Source organism: Haemaphysalis longicornis, unplaced genomic scaffold (genome assembly GCF_048455015.1).
Source record: "Haemaphysalis longicornis isolate Haplotype H1 unplaced genomic scaffold, Haemaphysalis longicornis Haplotype H1 scaffold_6, whole genome shotgun sequence".
NCBI classification, from domain to species: domain Eukaryota; kingdom Metazoa; phylum Arthropoda; class Arachnida; order Ixodida; family Ixodidae; genus Haemaphysalis; species Haemaphysalis longicornis.
Genome location: NW_027526407.1, coordinates 53,169,445 through 53,189,112, shown reverse-complemented (window position 1 = coordinate 53,189,112; position 19,668 = coordinate 53,169,445). Strand labels below are relative to the sequence as shown.

At 44.8% G+C, this 19,668-nt stretch overlaps 1 protein-coding gene across 1 annotated transcript; it reads right to left on the bottom strand.

Annotated features, from left to right (window-relative positions):
* Positions 1–91: 91 nt before the first annotated feature.
* On the bottom strand, positions 92–19,644 carry Pgant2 (polypeptide N-acetylgalactosaminyltransferase 2). Its single transcript, XM_077674339.1, has 12 exons — positions 19,011–19,644; positions 15,782–16,110; positions 13,983–14,050; positions 13,394–13,459; positions 12,009–12,218; positions 11,374–11,461; positions 10,496–10,599; positions 9,586–9,712; positions 8,237–8,329; positions 8,047–8,130; positions 6,817–7,051; positions 92–5,509 (listed from the first exon to the last, which is right to left on the bottom strand). Exons 1-12 carry the CDS (start codon positions 19,104–19,106, stop codon positions 5,378–5,380), a joined length of 1,632 nt encoding a protein of 543 aa, XP_077530465.1. The 5' UTR covers positions 19,107–19,644; the 3' UTR covers positions 92–5,377.
* Positions 19,645–19,668: the final 24 nt, after the last annotated feature.

Genomic DNA, 19,668 nt, shown 5'->3' with positions numbered 1-19,668 from the left:
ACAGCAGTAATCCTTCGAGGTGAATTTAGGTCGTCAAAACACCTCGCCGAACTTTCTGCAAGAACTTCAATCGAGACAGTCGACGACAGAGTTGGAAGAAAAACGTAGGCTTTTATTAATGACAAGACTTCCATTTTGGCTCGCGCACATTTCGGCCGGACCAATCTTGGCAAGATGGCGACGGGGCATACGCGCTTGCGTGGAACACTGACAAAACAACTCGCCGCTTATACGCTACCGACATAACACTCCACCTAGAAAGGCTACTACGCTCTTATTCCTGAGACCACGAGAAACAAAATACAAGCAGATAACAAGGGTGCATATGACTACAATGTAGGGGGTGATATGTGATGACTCGGATTTGCTGCTCCTGCGTCTTTAAAGGAGCCACGAAGACAAAATACAAGTTGGGTTCATTAGAAAGACTGCTTAGTCCCGGTAACAATGATACCAGTATCATCTCAATCTTCGAACAAATAACGGAGATATGAAAGAAAACGCGTGAAGCAGTCGCGAACCCCTAGCCAATTTCCCGCAACTTTTCTACGTCGTCACGGAACCTTGTTTGTGCGATTGGCGGCCGCCTAACTGACCTGTCGCGACGACACATGACTGGACGTCTCTAATGGAGCCTCTAGTTCCATTTGACCGCATCACTTGAATGCTAACGTGCAGTTAACGCACTGAAAATTACGTTTTATTGTTGGCCCGTATGACGTCATTCTTGCTCATAACACGTCACTGTGGGGCATAAATACTTCTTGCTTTTTTTTTTTTTTCGTTAAAAAAGCATCTTTTGTGGCTGTAATGGAGCTGAGTGAGATACTGAATCTTAGTTCTCTCAAATTAAACGAAGTTGTATTTTCTCTTCATGGCTCCTTTAAAAAGGACCATGCGGACAAGATACAACATTGTTCAGCCTGAAAAAAAGCCTAGAATTCGGTAGCGCACTCAACAGTAGTCCAGCCATAAAGGTTGGTTTTTTTAGCCAGAAAAATGCAAGAAATATCGAAGAAATTTTGAATTTTGCACTACTGCAACAAAATACGGGCTAGCACTATCAGCGTGTCAACCACATGTTATCATTCAAGTGATATGATCGAACGAAACTAGAGGCCACGCTTGGGTGGCGGCAAATCACGCAAACAAGATTCCGTGACATTACGGAAAAACCGCCGGAAAGGGGCTACAGTTGCCATTGTTTTATCTACAGCCGATTCCGGATATATCGAACCCATATGTATAAAATTATTGCATGTACATATCGAAAAGTCCAGACATCCTTTTAGAAATCACATACAAAAGACAATATTTTATATCTTGAATGATCGCTATATAGAGCTATTTTGCGATCCCCCTTGGAGTTTAATATATCCGGGATCGACTGTATTTTCCTCAATACATCCGTTTTTTGTTCGAAGTTTGTGATAAAACTGGTATCCTCGTTATCAGGACAAAGGTGTTTTTGTAACAAAACTTGTAATTTCTCTGCACGGCTCCTCTAAAAATCTCCGTCAATAATGCTCGAGACAAGTGTCAAACAGCCTCAGAACTGCGATATCTCCTCGGTGTAATAATAATAATAATAATAATAATGAAAATAGTAAAGTGCTCTGTGCTGACGTAAATTGGCGTGCACCTTCACCTGCAGCAACATGTCACGTTCTTCCGCGGTCGTTTAGCGGCACAACAGTACGTTGAACACCCAGAACAAACTGGTACACTTGTAGCGTAACAAAGCTATTATATACACGGTACAGTGAAACACTGTGCTCAAGGCCAGTAGCTGCCTCTTGCGTCCGAGCGTGTACAAAAGTAACACGATATAAGTAAGACCGAGGGAACAGGTAAGTACTTTGTTTTGTCGTCTTCGGGGCTGCTTGTTTTTAAAGTAGGTGCGGCCTCTAGTCACTACAAACTTTCAGGTGGATGGCAAGAAAAAAAGAAAAGTAAACGTACCCAGACAGGTAAGCCTCCATTTTTTTGTTTTTTTTTTCTATTTGGGCTTTGCTAAGCGTTGTAACGCATAATTCATTGCACAAAGGAATGAAAATCTATTTCCCTAAGCCTGCTTTGACCGTGTTGTTAACACATAACAGGTACATACGCTGCATTGTTTGCTAACATCCAAGTCGGGACTCCTGCTTTGACTGTGTTAACACACAACAGGTACATACGCTGCTTTGTTTGCTAACATCCAAAAAGTCGTCCCTGATGACTTCTGTTAAGCCGAGCTCACTTGACTAGCAGCCAATTACAAAACCCTGGTCGTCTCTTTCGGTCGTTTGTGGATTTCAAAACTTTTGTACTGCAATTGGCAATTTTCACATCAGCAGGACACCCACGTTTCGTGCTTTATTTATTATGCCTTGTATTAAAGTTGAAGTAATTACCATCGTTAACTTGGTACCTTTAAACAAAACCTTACGTTCACATTACTCGAGTCGTATCTAAGGTCTGGCTTCCCCTGGTCTTTCAACATTTCTCAAAGCCTATTTCACACAAAATTTTCAGGATGAACACATCTTGCACAAGGGAAAAACTACGGCAGGCAGTTCGTAAAAACGTTTTGCGCAGCATTTCTTTCGTTCCCATTCTGATCTGCCGTGAACAACTAAAAATATTTGTGGCACGTTCATTCTAAAAGGTCAACAAGCATGGTCACATAACTGAACAGTGATGTTTACCAATAATTGCAAAACCTAAATAAAAACACTTGGAGTGCTTGCATGGGGGAAACACTAAGGTTGGGGCATAATGCATGCAAGCACAAAGTTTTTCTGGGAACACTACTCATTATCCACATGCAGCTGCTTTCTTTGATGTTGAGTTAGACAGCCTACCTAACAAGTGTTCACGATATCACATAGTCGTGTGTTATGGATATTCATTCTTGTGGAGGTGTGAATACTCTTCTAAACATTGTCACTACAAATACGTCATTAATTAAATAAAAAGCAACTTTGATTTTAATACTTGCCGCTAGAAAACTAACCTGCACCAATCATGCTGGTATTTAAAAGACAACGATTAATAATAATGTTTACAAACGTAGTAACAGAAACTTGTAGACGAAAGATCAATTCGTTGAGCCGTGCTCTTGCATCAAGAAATTTGTTTGCGCTCCCGTGTTCTCAAAGGTGGTGACATAATACGTATTTCGCACGTGAGCATGATTTAAATGTGCTCTGAACTGCCTGTGCATGACTTGCAAGCTCACATACGTGCCATTGATGAATGAGCCAGCGGCAGCTTGGTAGGGCGACACTTGGGTCCCTGCACTCTTAACCCTGCCCGGTGACGGAACATGTGGAACAATTCCTTTTTTGAAGTTCTTCGGCTTTTGGGTTCACCAGCAAAAACTTGGTGCCCTTTTGTTCACAAGTTTCGGCTCATCGTGGCTCAGTGCAATGTTGCAGCCTTGCCAATTGAAGTCTTTTGGGTACTTAAGTCTGCCTATGTGCTTCGAATGCGCAAGCGTTACAATTCCCCTAGTGCACGTACATTTGCTGATTCCATGTGACATCACATTTTGACCGTTCTCTATATCCTGCCTCATAAAAAAGCAAAAAGTTCCATTGTGCACTTTGCGCGGGACAAGATAGGCAACAACTGTGCGGCAAACCCACCCCCCCTTTTTTTTGCACACTCTGTGCACCAAAATTGCACCCTCCTCGCAGTGGAGTGATCATTTGTTTCGTAGGAGATAAATGTCACTTTGATCGTGAATAGTTCTGAATGCCTACCCAATATTTGCTCGAGAAAGATCACAGAAAGCAAGGCAGTTAGGCATCATCATTGTTACACGGAAACAAAAAGGGACATTTGTTCTGCAAATCAAGAGGCATCATTTCGAGACTGAGCTTTGTGGTGAAAGAGTTTGTCTTGGGTAGCCTTCAGACTATTTGTGACCTGGCCATGCTCACAACCCTGTGCTTCCTGACGTGTTAAGCCCGTTCTACATGGAGCAAATTTCGCCTGCGAATCCGCTGGAACGAACATTCGCACTTGCGAAGTTCGCAATGCCTGGAATTGTCGTCTACATGGGGCCTGCGAACGCTGCGATTTTCGCATTTCAGATGCGCCTTGTTTGCAGACTGAATTAAGTTTGCCACCAGCAAAGGTTGTTGTGATTTTAACAAGGGTGGTTTTATTTTACTTTCTTGGCAAGTTGTTTCTGCCTGGTTTGCGGTAAATATAAGTTTATTTGCGGTTTTATATAAGAATCGCCAATTCTTTATCAATATACGCACACACAGCAGAGAATACAAAGGTTTTGGTGTGCCCGCGCTTTTGTCGTGCTCATACAAGCAACGCCATCTGGTTTCCAAGCGTGCAAGTGGTGCCGAGCTGTGCTCCTATTGGCCGCAGGTCCGGCCCCTCTACGCCGCGCACGCCGCACGAGCGGCGTTTGCTCAACTGCTTCAAATGTTTGGCACTTTGCCGCAGCAACAAAAAAAGGTGGTTTTGCCACACGCAAGGGTGGTTTTGCCGAAAAGGTGGTTTTGCCGAAGCGAATTCGCAGGCGAAATCGGGCTTTAGTGGTACTCCAATTGGCTGACTCAGTTATGCGGTCAGATGCATGTTCACTGGCCCTGACCATTCCACGGGCAGCAGGAGGCTGTTCCACCCTAGTTCCCATTCCAGAAGCTCATTTCGTCCAGTTGCATTGGTCATGGGTAAACTCTCATTCACACTGGTCTGCTCACAAAGCAAGCCAGCCTTTCAAAAAGAACAACCTCTGCCCCCCCTCCCCCCTTCCCCTCACAAATGTCTTGTAACGAGATAAAAACCAAAGCTGCCTGGGCTTCTCAAAACCCGCCAAAGTAGTTCTGGTGTGGTACCCAGTTTGTTCAGGTCGAAACTTGGAATATCGTGAATGACCGCGTGTACGGACATTTCGTACGTCAAATTACGGATTAGACCGAACTATTTTCTGCTGCCCTTTCAGTTCGATGTATGTGGGCTTGACTGTACCAGGCACAGGATGTGAGGGAGAACGGAGGGACATTGTAGATGGATGGTATGAGGCTACGGAACCACAGATACTTACAATTGGACACTGTTGCAAACAGTGGGGACCTACACGTCTACTTCGCGTTTGCAAACAACGCAATGCAATCATTCGTCGTGCAACCACGTACACTTTCGAAGCCGTTGCTTCGCTGACGTAACCGCCAACTCACCTCTTCTGGATATTTGCCGTCGGTCTACAAACGGTCTACAAACGCTACCGCACTTAAAAATTTCCTCTGCTCCCAACCTTTGAGGGAGGCCGCATTTCTGGCCAAAACTGGCCTCCCCCTCCAAGATGACGTTTGGCAAGATTGGCCAAAGACGGGTTGGCCGGGCAACGGCCGTCCATCGGCCGTCCCTAGGTGGACAGGGTCCACCGCTGCGAGTTGGCTGTTCGGCGGCACGGCTTGGCGCTCAGCTGTCCCCCGCTGCCGTCCAAGCAGAGCTTTCCGCCGGGCTGCTGAAGCTTGTGGTCTTGCCACAGCCACCTCTGTGCATGCATTGTCACGAAGGACAAGTTTTCAGCACCCTAGTAGCATGAGAAGGGTGCAGCTTTTGCCAATCAAGCTTCATCTACTGCGCTGATGCAAGGTAAAATTATTCACTGCTGAGACTAATCAACCACTGGTTGCCACAGCTTGTCAGCACTTGGCCGACATTGCCTGCTGAGCTCTTGGAACTTCCTGACACATATGACGTGTGGAAGAGCGAAGCTGTAATGTGCCACAGTGGAAGGTGTTGGAGAACGAAATGTACTACCAGCGAGCAAGCCAGCAGTGTTACAGAAATGGTTCTTAGATATCAGCTACTTAGATACTATTGCATGTGGCTCAACAATTCACCCTCCAAGATTTAGTGCTATAAATGTGATAGTACGAGTGTCTACCCTTTCGTTACATTGATTGATTGATTGAGTGCTCATTGCACACCCTTTATATTGAGGTGACAGTGTGTGTCCACACCAAAGAAGCTAATGTATCTATGTTATACTACTGGAACTTTAAATGCTCTTAGTGGTAGCCTTGAATAAAAGTTTGCCCATTACAGGCATTAGCCATCTTAAACTATATTTCCACTGCTTTTCCTCCACCGCACTCCAGCTTTCTTTCAGACACTTTTACAACTTTCTCTGTATTACCTTTAGAGACGCCATGAAGACAAACTACAACTTCGTTCAATTTGAAAGAACCAGCCTTCAGTAGCTCACTCAGCTCTACTCCAGCCACGAAAGATGTTTAACAAGAAAAAAAAAGCAAGAAGTATAGAAAAACTTTCAAATCTCTTGCTACAGTAATGCAATATGGGCGGGAGTGATGCAGTAGAGGCCAGCACTAAAAATATAGCTATCATTAAGTGCTTCATTCAAGTCATACAATCCTTAACTGGTTAATGTATTCTTAACATATCATTCAAGTGATATGATACGATCAAGCAGAGCTTGAGGCCCCACCACAATCGCCCGGTCACATTTCTTGGTGACGGCTTTGGTTGGCAGCCACTGATCACATGAACAAGACTCTGAGTCGCCACTGCTTGATCTGTTTTCAATATCTTCGTTGCTTATTTGAAGGCTGCGACAAAAACTGTTACGTATTGTCATCGAGACAAAGCGGTCTTTTTAACAAGCCACACCTGTATTTTGTCTTCATGGCCCCTTTAAACCCCTAAAGCATTGGGAAGATGAATGTTTTCCCACATATGGACTTAGATGATATGATCACGTTCCTATACAATGTGCGTAATCATTTCTATATCCGGTTTTCAGGCCGCACGTTTTAACAATCCCCTCCACCTCACCTGTGAGGGGTGTCCGCCACAGGGCCGAAGCAGCAGCGACCCCAGCTGCTCGTCGAGCGTGACGCAGAGGCCGCCGTGCGCGATGAGGCGTGACGCCAGGCTCCAGTGCTGGTTGCCACCCGCACCGTGGCACACAAACAGCCCCACGGGTGAACCTTCCGCTCCACCCAGGGTGTCCAGGCACAGGGCACCCTGCCGCAGGGATGCCAGGCGCTCGCCACCGGCCACGGGCACCCTGGGGTGGACAGCACGCTTCTCACGTCTAAAAAATGCGGCGGGGACACTTTCTCGCCGCAGAACGTGCATGGCTTCAAGTGGGGGGGGGAAAAAATTCCTGGCTTCACACTCTGTTCTATCATGCAGTAGAACCTGTCAACCCGTCCTTTCAGGTGGGTGCTGAGAGGGAACAACTCGGTGGCCGGACACATTCCGAACTACAAAAATTTGGAGCTTGCTTTAAGTGAGGAACGCGATAGTGTTATCGAGCCCCATTTGCATCGTATTATCGTTCACTCATTCTTAGCAGCGCCTGCGAGTGGTGCAAACTTTCTGCGCCTGCTTGCATGTCATGTGTTGGGTCAGCACTTTACGATCCCAGGGCTTTCAGTGAGTGCCACAGTGTGGCACTATGGGATTTTTTGCTCGCAACAATTTTTCAATTACGGTTGATCAACACCGCCGACAATGCTGCTTTTTCGTGACACGGAGCCCTTAACGCTTGCCATTAACAAGACAAAACGGGTTACGGTTACCAGTACAACAAAACATGGTACGCAGCAACACAGTTCTACTATGATCCCAAAATAGCTGGTGCCAGCATGATGCGTCAACAGAACATTCCCAGCATGGAAGCTTGGGTGAATTGGTGAAGAATCACGGAAAATTACGATGTAATTGACGGAAATTTTCCGTTACTCTTGCACATTCCTGCACCACAACGCACATTATGTACACACACAAAAACACGTAGGCTGACTTCTCGTTTTGAACTGCAGTAGCGGAAACAACTTGTTAGGCCGGCATCAGGGCAGCAAAAACAACCAAGAATATTGTCATGGTAAAGTGGTTATAAGCGCTGGTAAAATGCCCTGTGACCACTTGGTAAACACTATAGGCTGCAAAGGACAACCAGGTCGCAGAAAGGAAGATGTCTCAGTCCAGCTAATTTATTGTTAGCTCGGTGCGGGCAGATGCGAGAAAAGTTTTCTCCGTCGGAAAGGTGATACTTGCTTCAGTTCGGGGAATACGTTGTCTAGGTACCACTGGAAGGACTGGCAGCCCAGACGCTTGCGGAGCTGAAGCCGCTCTTCAATGCTGTTCGGGAGGGTAAGAAGAATAATAACAGAAAAAAACATCAACAGGTGTATGTAGATTGCACAGAAACAAAAGTTCCACGAAAAAGGGGAGCCGAGCAACAAACCTGCCCATAGGAACATTGCGTGCTACAGGCACCATGGCATAGTAGTACTTTTTGAAGTCGTCCATCCAGACTTCGGCAGCACGACGGGTGTTCCTAGAGGGAAAGGAAACAAAACTATGGTTACGAAGCAATCCAAAATAAGAATCAAACAACAAGATATGTTAGCTTACACTTCGCCAACATTAAATTTACTTTTGGGAGAAAAGAAGTGGGTAATGTCAGGGTTTAACTTGTTACCCGAGCACATCAGATTAGTGAGCCACTTTATATGGCTTTCATTACAGTGAAGGCATGCCTTACTCGTAAGTTTAGGCTGCAGTCACAAAGCAGGATGCAATCTATTGTTTGTAGCTAACTGCAAGCTCATTTGTACAAAGCGCCACCAATGTGAAGTCAATGGCGTTTTGAAACAGCTCGCAACATCGCTGTCACATTCAAACTCTGAAGATTTGTGTAGTATGCTATGTTAGTATGCTATGTTTCCACCAAGAACTGACAGCTTCACTGGATGGCTAGGCTGCTGCGGATACAATCCTAAAAGTTCTGCAGGTAATACGCACATCCTTCAGGGCCAACCTAACTTCGCACAACGAAGTGCCACACATCACCTGGGAAAACACATGTACAATACGCGACAAATGAAACGCGAACATGAAAATATGAATCAAAACACGCAAATAGCGTGATTTCTTTCCATACAAGTCAAAATGATGCGTGGCTTAGTTACAGAAACAAAGTCCGGAAATGTGGCTTTCCGAATACACCACTATCGCGCCGTTATTAAACCTCAACGGACAGTATTTTTCAATTTTGCATGTTCCGACTCATATTTTTGTGTTCGCGTTTCATTCGCCGCCTATTGTACATACCAAGAATGATTGCATTGTTGCGTTTACTTCCGTTCTTCCTGTTTCGTTAGGCAACGTCACATTTCTCAGCAGACAAAGGTGAAGGCTGAAGAATGTTAACACCAAAGGAATTGCTAATTATTTTGTATTTACAGTAAAAATGTGCTACACTTAATCCGAATACATAAAATTTTGTTTTATGCATTTTGTCTACCAGTGTATTAATTCCTCTTATGGTTTATTCTACACTGCAAAATTTCTAAATGGCTCGGATATCTTGCGTAACATTTGCTGCTACATTTTCTTAGGGGTGTGATGGGCCTAGCTGGACCGGCCTGGTTCATCGTCCCAACAGTTTGCGATATGTATTTTGCTCTCAAGAGTTGATCCGGCACTCGTTTTTTGTATAACGTGAAAACTGGGAAAGGTTGTAGCCTGCATATGCTACATCACTGAGAAGATAGGTTGTTGTATCGGTAGTGAACAGAGATTGCGTGATACCGGGCAAAGACGTTTCCGCTGCCACCAGGGAAGGAGTAGGGGTGTTGCTTTCGGAACACGTGTCCCACGCGGCTGCAGGGAAGGATTTCGAGGCTGCCCCCACACTGCCACACGCGGAAGGAGAACTCTGCAGAAAGAAAAGGGCAGGGGAGAACATGAGTGGCACTTTGAACGTTGGCAACCGTAACCTCAACATTGACACTTCAAATAGAAAAAATCTTACGGGGGGACACTTCTCTTAAAACAGCTTCCTTTAATTGTGAAGTAAACTCTGTGAAACTTGTCAGTTTTGCTGCTTTTCCCCCACTTATTTCAAATATGGCATGATTTTTTGAGTCAGCCTATTAGTTCCCAAGGTAAATAGAGATCATTTTCCATTTTGGGAGGAACACTAGACAAAACAGTGTGGGTCACAAAACTGTAGTCTTTACATTTTCCAATACTGTGAACACTGGTGAATGCAATAAACAAAGCGGTTTTTTGATACATCGCTTGACACTAATTCTACAGCTCATTAAACTTTGGTGTTTGAAATGGGCATTACGAAATGGCTCCTTGCCACTGGTGCCACCAAAGTTCAATTAGCTGTAAAATTAATTCTAAGCGGTGCATCAAAAAACCAATTCTCTTGTTTACACCAACACTAAATGAAAAAAAAAAAAGGGACTCCAAGTTTTAAGGAATACCCACAAATGTGGGGTTAGTAAAACTATTGCATCGACTACAAAGTAGTATTCATACAAGATCTGGACTGACATATTATACTTGACTTGTGTAGCCACTCCATTAGCTGCTCCACTAACGATCAAACAATTCTAACTGCACAAGTCGCGAGTTTTCCACCTGTGGCACAAAACTAGCGGAGAACTTCTTCTAGGAGAATAACCTGTAAAGGTAGAGCGCAGCTCACCGAGGTTCTCGCCACCCCAGATGTCCATGGCTGTGTCGTAGGTTCCCAGGTGCTCAAAGTTGGCCTTGTCCACGACAAACAGTCCTCCCGCTATCATGGGGGTCCTGGGAATGCGTGTTGCAATGACGCTAGGTTATTCAGGGTGCAATGTCTAGCATCTCATTTACAAATTGAATCAAATTTCACTAGCCTTTTTTATTACTATTACTTTGTGGCCTAAATTAAAAAGAATAGGCTTACATCTAATGCTGTCTCACTCATAGATTATGCTTACAGAATGCTTAATTTTGGAGCAGTGATGAAAAGCACTCCTTTCGAAACAGGGCAGATAACTGCCCCCAAGAAACACCCAAGAAAAAGAAAATTTCAGTGGAAAATGAAAAGCTTGTGACATGACACAAAAGCAAGAACCAGTTAGAACACAATGACTACATTAAAAAAAACGTGTGTCTTAAAAAGGCGAAAGAGAGAAAATATAGTTCAATTGTCATTATGCTGGCAAAAATGAGAAAAGGTGTTAAAATTTTTGGCAGGTCAGTTTACAGTTTGGTGCTTACAAATGCTTCTTGTTTTGTGGCCTGGAGGAGACGTGCAGTATTAGCCAGAAGTATAAAAGGGTAACCCAGTTGTGATACCATCAAGCAAATGCAACGACGTTAGTTTGTGCTAATTGGTAATGCACGTTACGATAGCCAGACTAAACGCTTGTCGTGGCATTTTTTTATTTGGCCTCTGTACACTACTGTTATCAAAATGCTGTTTCTGCAGCAGTTAAAAGCTCTCTTGGTCGCTTAGATGTTTGTGGTATGCACAAACTGCCAGCAGGACATAAATAGCTGTGACAAGCTTATAAATTGCAAGCTCTTTTTTTTTATTACCTGATGGGTAGCGTTGGGTGTATGGCTCTCTCTTCACGCTCCTTGCTCGAGAGGAACTCCCACTTGAACACAAGGTTCCAATCAAAGCCTGCGCATGGCACGACCAACAAACAGTGCAATGATGAGGGTACATACTACTAACTTCACTCCCACCGCTGGGTTCTCACAAGAATCACGGTGTCTTTTAATGGTTCAAACAGAGAGCACCATGGAACAGTGTTTGAGAGCAGAGTCACACAGGAAACCCTGCTCAAATTTTAAGAGTTGAAAAAGCTCAGTGAAATTGCAAAAAAAAAAACGAACAATTGAAACTCTGATATATATCTCAAGTGATCAACCTGTTTGGGTGAACCCACCTCATCAATATCTCAGCCGCCTCATTCTTCATGGGCTCTGAGCTTCAAAGAGGGTGACTGCTATGGATAATACCAGACATATTTCATTTGATGGTAGGTCACCAGAGAGTAGTACAATGCATATTAAAAGATGTGGGTGTTCAGATCGTTTCACGTGTGCGACAATTTGAGATATTTGAGTTCGGTACAAAATGAACTTGAGTGTGCGCACAACTGGGCGAGTAATATACCGGGAGTGTACAATGACGTGATATATAGCGAACAACGAGTAACACTAACCGCCGCGCAGGTCGGAGGAGGCCCCAAAGTACTTGAAGGAGTTGAGGTTGATGACGTCGATGACTGGGCACACGATGCGCCGTGGGTCCTCCTTGACCCGTCGGAGCAGAGGTGGAAGCCAGCCCTGGTTGCATTCGCAATGGCTGTCCAAGAAAGTCAGCACCGACGCCCGGGCCTCGCCGGCACCACGCACACGACTTCGCACCAGGCCTGCGGTTCATCGTTGCGGTTGCCCTTGCCTGTAGTCCTCAATCACTCACATTCATCATCACCATCATCATCATCACTGCAGAGACAGACTTCTCCCACAGACCTCCAACCACTGCTGTCCTGTGCTGCCCGAATCCATCCTTTGCACTTGAATTTCTTTATTTCGTTCCTCCATTGAGTTAACGAATTGCTCTACTTCTAGTCTTGTCTCTCAGTTGCCACTCTGTTAAATTGGTTTCCTGCTGTTGGTAAACTTTATTGAAACAAAAGAAACCCCGAAAGTCTGGGGTTCTAGGAGAAAAAAAGTTAGCTATACAGATGGTAGGACCTGTGAGTTACCAATGCTCACACTGCCCGGTCCGTTCTCTTCGACGGCGTGAGCTAGTGTTGTGGAGAAGAGCTGGTCCACTGGTTGTCACATTGCCACTCGTGTTAGTGTTGTAGAGAAGAGCTGGTCCACTGGTTGTCACATTGCCACTCTACATGCCCAGCCAAAGTCCACCTATTATTTTTGAACTATATCGTCTACCTGAATGTGTTCTTTGATCAAAGATGCTCATTTTCTGTCCCTAAGCATTACACACTCAATTTTCACTAGCTTGCATTCGTGGGACCATGCATTTAATTCATTAATTCAGTTGTAGGGATTATTTTAGTTTACATATCATTCTGCAAGTTTTTCTTGACAGTAGTTCTAAATATTTTATTTATACTTAGTGTCCTCTGTTACAGTTATGCAGTACGGCTGGAGATTTTTTCATCTCGCTCTCATTATTTCTTGTGCCCAGTCATAGGGATGCACAGTGTAAAATATGACCGAATTAACCCAAGCTCACCAGTGGTTCTCAGTAATAGATATGTTGGAGACACCTTGTGGACAGTCCAGAAATTTGTTCGTTCTAGAAATGTCACTAGTTCTTTCATTCCGTCCACTCTTTAGTAGACTTATCACATTCGGCCTTGCCCCAGAATATCGGCACCATACTGAAAAGTACCTGCAAGACTACGTAAGACACCTGGAAGGGTGCGTGTGGTTTGACGCAAAGCCAACTTTTCACATTGTTACCACCAAACTGACGGTAACCTTCTTTGAGAGTTGGATGTTTCAAATGCAGTCACACAAACACGAATACCATTAGCCTGCAATGTAGTGCTTCCTTTTTTCTTTTACCCACCTTCCCTTTTGCTGTTCCGTATCAGTCGCACTTTCTGTATAGATGCCACCTCCGTGCCATCAGATGCTGCGAGGGCAGAAAAATAAACAACGAGTTAAACACAGCCTACCGCATTTTCGCACTTATAACCCGCACCAAAAATGCGAAAATTTCAGGGGTGAAGTAGAGGTGCGGGTTATATGCGAGGTATTTCCTTTGGTGCAGCTTCACCGCAATGCGTGTTGGGCCATGATGCCCCTACAGCAGCAACAGCGACTAAGCCACTGTTAACCCCTTGACAGTGCTTATTTTGCAAACACAGCTCAACAATATACCAACCTGAAAAAATGTATGCGACAAGTCATTTAGTTACGTAGTCAGCTGGGTAAGTTCTTTTGCACAAACAAATGTTTAATGTTGCTTGAGTAGTAGCTTTGGTGCATTTTTTTATGTATAAAATAGGTGGGCAATACGCGGGGATATATTTTTTTATTCTTCGACAGAAAGTAGGGGTGCGGGTTATATTCAGGGGTGGGGTACATGCGCGAAAGTACGGTATTTTGATTTTTTTCGGTAAGTCAAGCTGTTCGATGCATGCACAACTGCTTACGGTCATCGCTGAAGTCGTCCACAAGGATGATCTCTTCAATCAGCTCTGGAGGGCTCCGATTGAGGACACTGCAAGAGTTGTGCATCGAGCAAAGTGTTAACATGGCTGGAATTCTAAATTTGCACTGTTACGAAACTGATTCTTGCAAAACTTTTTCTTTTTTTTTTTTGCGTACGGTTCATCACGTCTGATTATGGCTAACAATAAGGTCGCCTGCTTACCATGGGTCAACCTAACAGACACAGCTGAAAATTGCTCACAAAATAACAGGACCATTACAAAACCATGTTCTGGTTGTGCCTTGGAATGCGAGTGCAATTAAAAGGTTTGTGAGCAAAATGCAAGGCCTATCACCCGTTCTTATTGCCAGCGTGTGTGCATAAACCAGCCAGTAGAGGCAAAAGTCTGACATCAGTTTAATACAATTCAGTGTAATATCAGTGTAATCAGTGTAATACAGTGTAGTATCAGTGTAATACAGTGTAATACACACTGTTGGCCTACTGTGCGGTACCTTCTATTCTGCGTTCACAATGTGCTCTTTTGTGTCAAAAAAAGAAAGAGAAGAGATGAGAGGGAAACGGGGGAAAGAACTGTGGGCTTGTCTGGTAACAAAGCATCATTTGTTGCCAAACAAGGACTGGAATAGCCATTAGTAGTGCGATTTTTCAGTTCCAAGAAGAAACTATTTAGACTTTAGTGTTTCTTCAAAGCTACTGGAATTGAGTTCACACCTGCTCGCAGGCTTATTTCCAGCTGCAACAATCTGGGCCCTGCTTTAAATGAACTTGTTTAGCACTGAGCTCACTTTTATGTATTTTAGCACGATATCGCTCCACTGAACACCTGTTTAGCACTGGACTCACTTAAGCTATAAACTATTTAACTATATATCGCTCCACTAAACCTCTCTATATAACACAAACTGTCTGGATGCCCTTCTGGTTTCTTCTGTGTAATAGATGCACTGAGAATGTTATTATGAATGTGGTTGATGACCACCCCCAGGAAACGGCCTCCAAGGGAGTTCTTTGGCAGAAGAAGGCAGTTTAAAATTGATTTAAATGAAACTTTTGGGCAAACACAAGTGGAATACATATAAGCACACATATGCCTGTATGGTTGTAGAAAATTTTAATGCAGTCTGCACCAGCCTCAACCTATGCAAACAAACAAAACATTTTGCCACACTCTTCTAACTGCAATGGCATCCACAAGCAAGACGCAAGCTGCGCAGCTGTTGCGGAGGCCTTGCAGACGGGCAGGATGCATACGTATTATCATCATCATCAACGGTAGCAGCGAACTTACACAGCAGGATAAAGGTTTTTCACATGGACAGGTTAAAGAATAATGACCCCAGCAACGCTAAGGGATAAGAAACGGGTGCCCTGTTTTAGGCACTCGTTTAAAAAGTGAATTCGAATGGAAGGAAGAAGTGGAGTTTGAGAGAAGTGGAGTTGGAATGGACAGGCAATGCAGGGGAGTAACCAACAGGGTAACCAAATGGGTTACTGAGAGACTGGGAGTATGAGAGGGAAAGACTGATAACTTGATGGAGAGATAAGATAAGGAAATTTGGTGCAAAGCTTGGATTCGTACAGCGCAGGACACCAGCAGCTGGAAGGCAGTGGAGGAGGTTTTTCATCCTGCAGTCGACATAAATAGGCTGTTGTTGTGGATGATAATAATGATGATAATAATGATGATTGGCCTGTAAAATGCTAATGCATCTAAAACGCCGGCTTCCGACCACAGTTGAGGGAATGTGCTTCAGAACCAACTCTGCACCGACTTGCCTGACAATAGTGCGGAGCAGTGCGGAGCGCGCTTCGTTGTGGAAAGTGATGATGACGCTTGTAGCCGGAAGCCGCTCTCCGGGCCGAGGGTCTCCCTCCGGGATGCACTGCGGGTGCCGTGTGTCTGGAATGGCACGGTTGCTGGGCAGCGCGTCACTGGCCTCCTGGTTGAACTTGTGCCGCTCGTACGGGTCGGCCCCCTCCTTGACGCGCGCCGCCACCACGTAACCCTTCTCGTCGAAGTAACGCCATGATAGCTGCCGACTGGTGTTCGGCAGGGTTGCCGCCGCAGACGGCTTTAGGCGGAGCGCCTCGTTGCTGTCCTCGGACTGTGGGGGGAAACAAACATAGATGGCGCCACTGTGACACATCCATATTAGGGCCCATTCACACTTTGCGAGGAAAGCGAGCGAAAGCGTTGAAAATTCCGTCGCTTTGTCGCGCGGCGATTGTTTTTGTCGTTTTGTCTGGACCAATTTTTGCTGCCGCGACAGAAATCGCGTCACTTCGTCACAAGTGTCAATGGGGCTTGACACTCAACGTCGCTATATTTTGTACCTCTTTATTGTCATTGAATATAGTGCATGCTTGGCTCCAAGCAAAAATCTTGTGACGTATGGCATGACCTGCTATTCACATTAGTGCGCAACTGAATTACAAGCAGGGCTTCAATATTTTACTCCACGAGGGACTGATGTATTGTAAGCACTCCCATTACCTATCATCACATTCCACGTTATCATCATCGTCATCCTAGTCCAGTTCACTACAGGATGAAGGCCTCTCTCGTTGACCAACTGCTGCTGCCCTTAGCTGCCCAAGCCTATTCTTTGCTCCAATTTTTCTTAGTTCATCTCACCATTAAACTGTCCTCAAAAAAAAAAAAAAAAAAAAAAAAAGAAGAATTCAACCAGAATTTTTTCTCATGCATGTGGTCGCGCTGGATAATGCTTATAGTGGACGTTACGTTATTCAGCTCGACAACCTTATTTGTCCAGAGATGATTATCTTCAAAGAAACATAAACACTGCCACACTAAACTTCCTTGCATGCTGAGAAATAAATTTCATTGAACGCCGGTCAAAGCACGCCTGCCGGTGTTTGGCAGAGTTTCTGCCGTTGAGGAGTTTACGAGCAGCAATCTGTCGCTGTGATTGAAAAGCGGGAATGGAACAACGGTGGCGCCGCTGTGAAACTCATTTCAGTCGATTACGTACGCATGCAGTGCAATACCCGTGCCACACGTACACGAAAAATTACATTAAGTGCTTAAGGCCTTAAGTGTTAATGCCATTAATTCACTGCTATACGCAAAAATCTAACGCCATTCGCTCTAATGTCATTTTGGTTTAAGGAGTTCCACACAACTCATTCGCCTTCACGAACGCCTTAAATCTGCCTACTTTGGAACGCGATGAGCACCAAATGAAACCAACGAAACTCTCAGCACCAGAGTGTTGTCACAGAAACGTCGCTGAACTTCGAAGTAAGACGATTTTGTGTGCACTCTTGGTGGCAAAGTTTCAAAGAAGACTAAGTTCACTAAACAGCGGCAAAATGTAAAACATCGTGTTATTCATTTTGAATTTTTCGGATTTAACTACCACTGGCAGGCGACGGTAGCTGCTGAAGCCACTTTTAGAAATGGCTCACAACTTTTTTAAAAAAACACCATTACTCATAACGTTTTCTTTTTTCCTTCACAAAAAACATTTATAACCCTTGCAGGACAATTTTCTCTACGTTAAAGACTTCTAAAATACGAGTGAATTTCTCTCTTTGTATGATCACCACCATGCGTAACACAGTTAATGCCTTCGCGTTTTCACGTGTAGCATGGCCCTCTCAAATAATGTCATTCGGTATCTCAAGGCCTTAAACACTTAATGTCATTTTTCGTGTACATGTGACGCGGGTATTAGTAGTGGCTGCTTTTGAATGCAATTGTCTACCGGGGTGGGGATTCGTTCACTGAATAGGGGTTCCATTATCGTCGTCCCAGAGTTCCACAACACTTCTTTCAACGATCCCTGGTGGTCTCATTATTCTGTAGCGCTTTACAATGGCAGGCGCCTCGCAAGCAAGGTGCTTACACGTCAAAACTCACACTTGCTTGACTGTAAGCTAGCTGCAGCTTAGTCCTCAGCTGTCGCAGTGCTTTAACCAAGGCAAAACAGTTAAACACCTCCGCACTGCTGGATAAATGACACACTAGAACCATAAAATGTAGTCTCTGCGAATCTCCACAACGAAAGCACCGGGGAAAATGAAATGTTTTATGCTTGTCGGAAGTAATAAGGAAGTCTGACGCCTCTGCCATGAATGGCAGTTTTTTCGTTGCTGAGTGCATTCACATTGCTGGCACTCTTTTTGTCAAAGGATTGAACTGTAAACCCATAATGTGTAATTGTAATTAGTCTTCCAATTCTCAGTTAAACAGAAGGTGTTTGTCAACGTTATGGGTGCATCTAGCTGCTTCGAAACTGTCAGCTTAGAACACATGGCTCTCCTATTACTTTTTTTCCCTTGGTTGGGTGCTTCACCTCTGAACACGTGAAACAGATTGCCCCCCAAGATATAAGGTCATTCTACACGTATAGTCAACACATCCAGTCATATATTGAAGCCTTATGTACAATAAATATATTGTTCTAACGCGTCCTACTGCCAATCAATAGAAACTTTATTGAACTTTTGCTGTACGTTCTATTTTGCATTCCACGAGCTTGTACCCCAAACAAAATGCGTGCGACGTCTATCTCGACATACTTTCTCTGTACTTATATAGCACTGCCCAAGGCAAAATGTGAGGTGGGACCAGGTGGTTTATGGTTAAAATATCAGCTGGAACCAACATACGTCCCAGCTGGTCCCAAATGGGAATATAAGCAAGCTGGTTAAAATATTTTGAACCAGCTGGTCCCAACAAGGAATTTACCAATAAAGCAGCTGGTCCCAGTTCACATTCGCTCTCTTCTGAAACCTTCTGTTGAAGCCATCAGGATCGTTGCACTGTAATAAGCGCATCATGTTGACAACAACGAAACCGACCTGCGCAACTGTGTGGACATTTTAAAGCGATTAAAAAATGCATTAATGCCAAATTTTTCGCGGCACAGAGGCGGCAACAGCCGAAGCATCGTGGAATGCACGTTATTTTGCATCTGGTAACCCACATAGCACACGTTCAGGCACAATGCCTTGGTTTTCTTTAGCCGCGCATACGTACCAGATCGCGGTTACCAGTCCAGAACACGTAGCCGCCCACACCGGTCACCAAGGCGATCGCAGCAAGGAGAAGCCATTTCAATTTTCGTTTTGGCATTGCGCACTTTCACAGTCCGTACGCCGTCGCCAACGCACTAGCAAGAGTCATCGCTGGTGGCCTCGCACGAAAAGAGGTTGCCGTACTGTCAACATGACGTGTAAACTATGACACACCGACGATCACCACACCTTCTTCGCCATCTGGGCGCTTCAGAGGCATAATCCGCACTCACTTGGCATAAACTAATCTCCCCGGCTGAGCGTTTCGCTTTAAACAACCGCAACGCACGGTTTGTCGAGCATGATGTGCATCCGTGATTGGAGATCGCTTCGCAGTGCAGACAACTGCACCTTTGTTGGCGGCGTGCAGACGACCATCTTCGGACGACGGTTCAGTCGGCGAACGAAGCACTCGACGACATCGTCGCAAAGTCGACTGTGCGCTCGACTTGTCCTTCAGAGTCTTGCCTTTTTGGTTGAAGATGGACAAAGATGCGATCTCGTCAGTTGCCTGGTGACCCTCCTCACCGCATCATTTTCTAGCAGACAGCTCTTTGTATTACTCCGCGCATCCTCGACCTGTCTCTGACCCGGATGTACGTGTCGTCTCATGCGCTTCC

Excerpts from the sequence above, each read along its gene's own strand:
- Pgant2 (XM_077674339.1), bottom strand. The coding sequence starts at position 19,106 with ATGCCAAAACGAAAATTGAAATGGCTTCTCCTTGCTGCGATCGCCTTG. Across the intron at positions 14,051-15,781 it reads CTGCTCCGCACTATTGTCAG|TGTCCTCAATCGGAGCCCTC; the intron begins GCAAGTCGGTGC and ends CAACTCTTGCAG. Across the intron at positions 13,460-13,982 it reads GGACGACTTCAGCGATGACC|CATCTGATGGCACGGAGGTG; the intron begins GTAAGCAGTTGT and ends CTGCCCTCGCAG.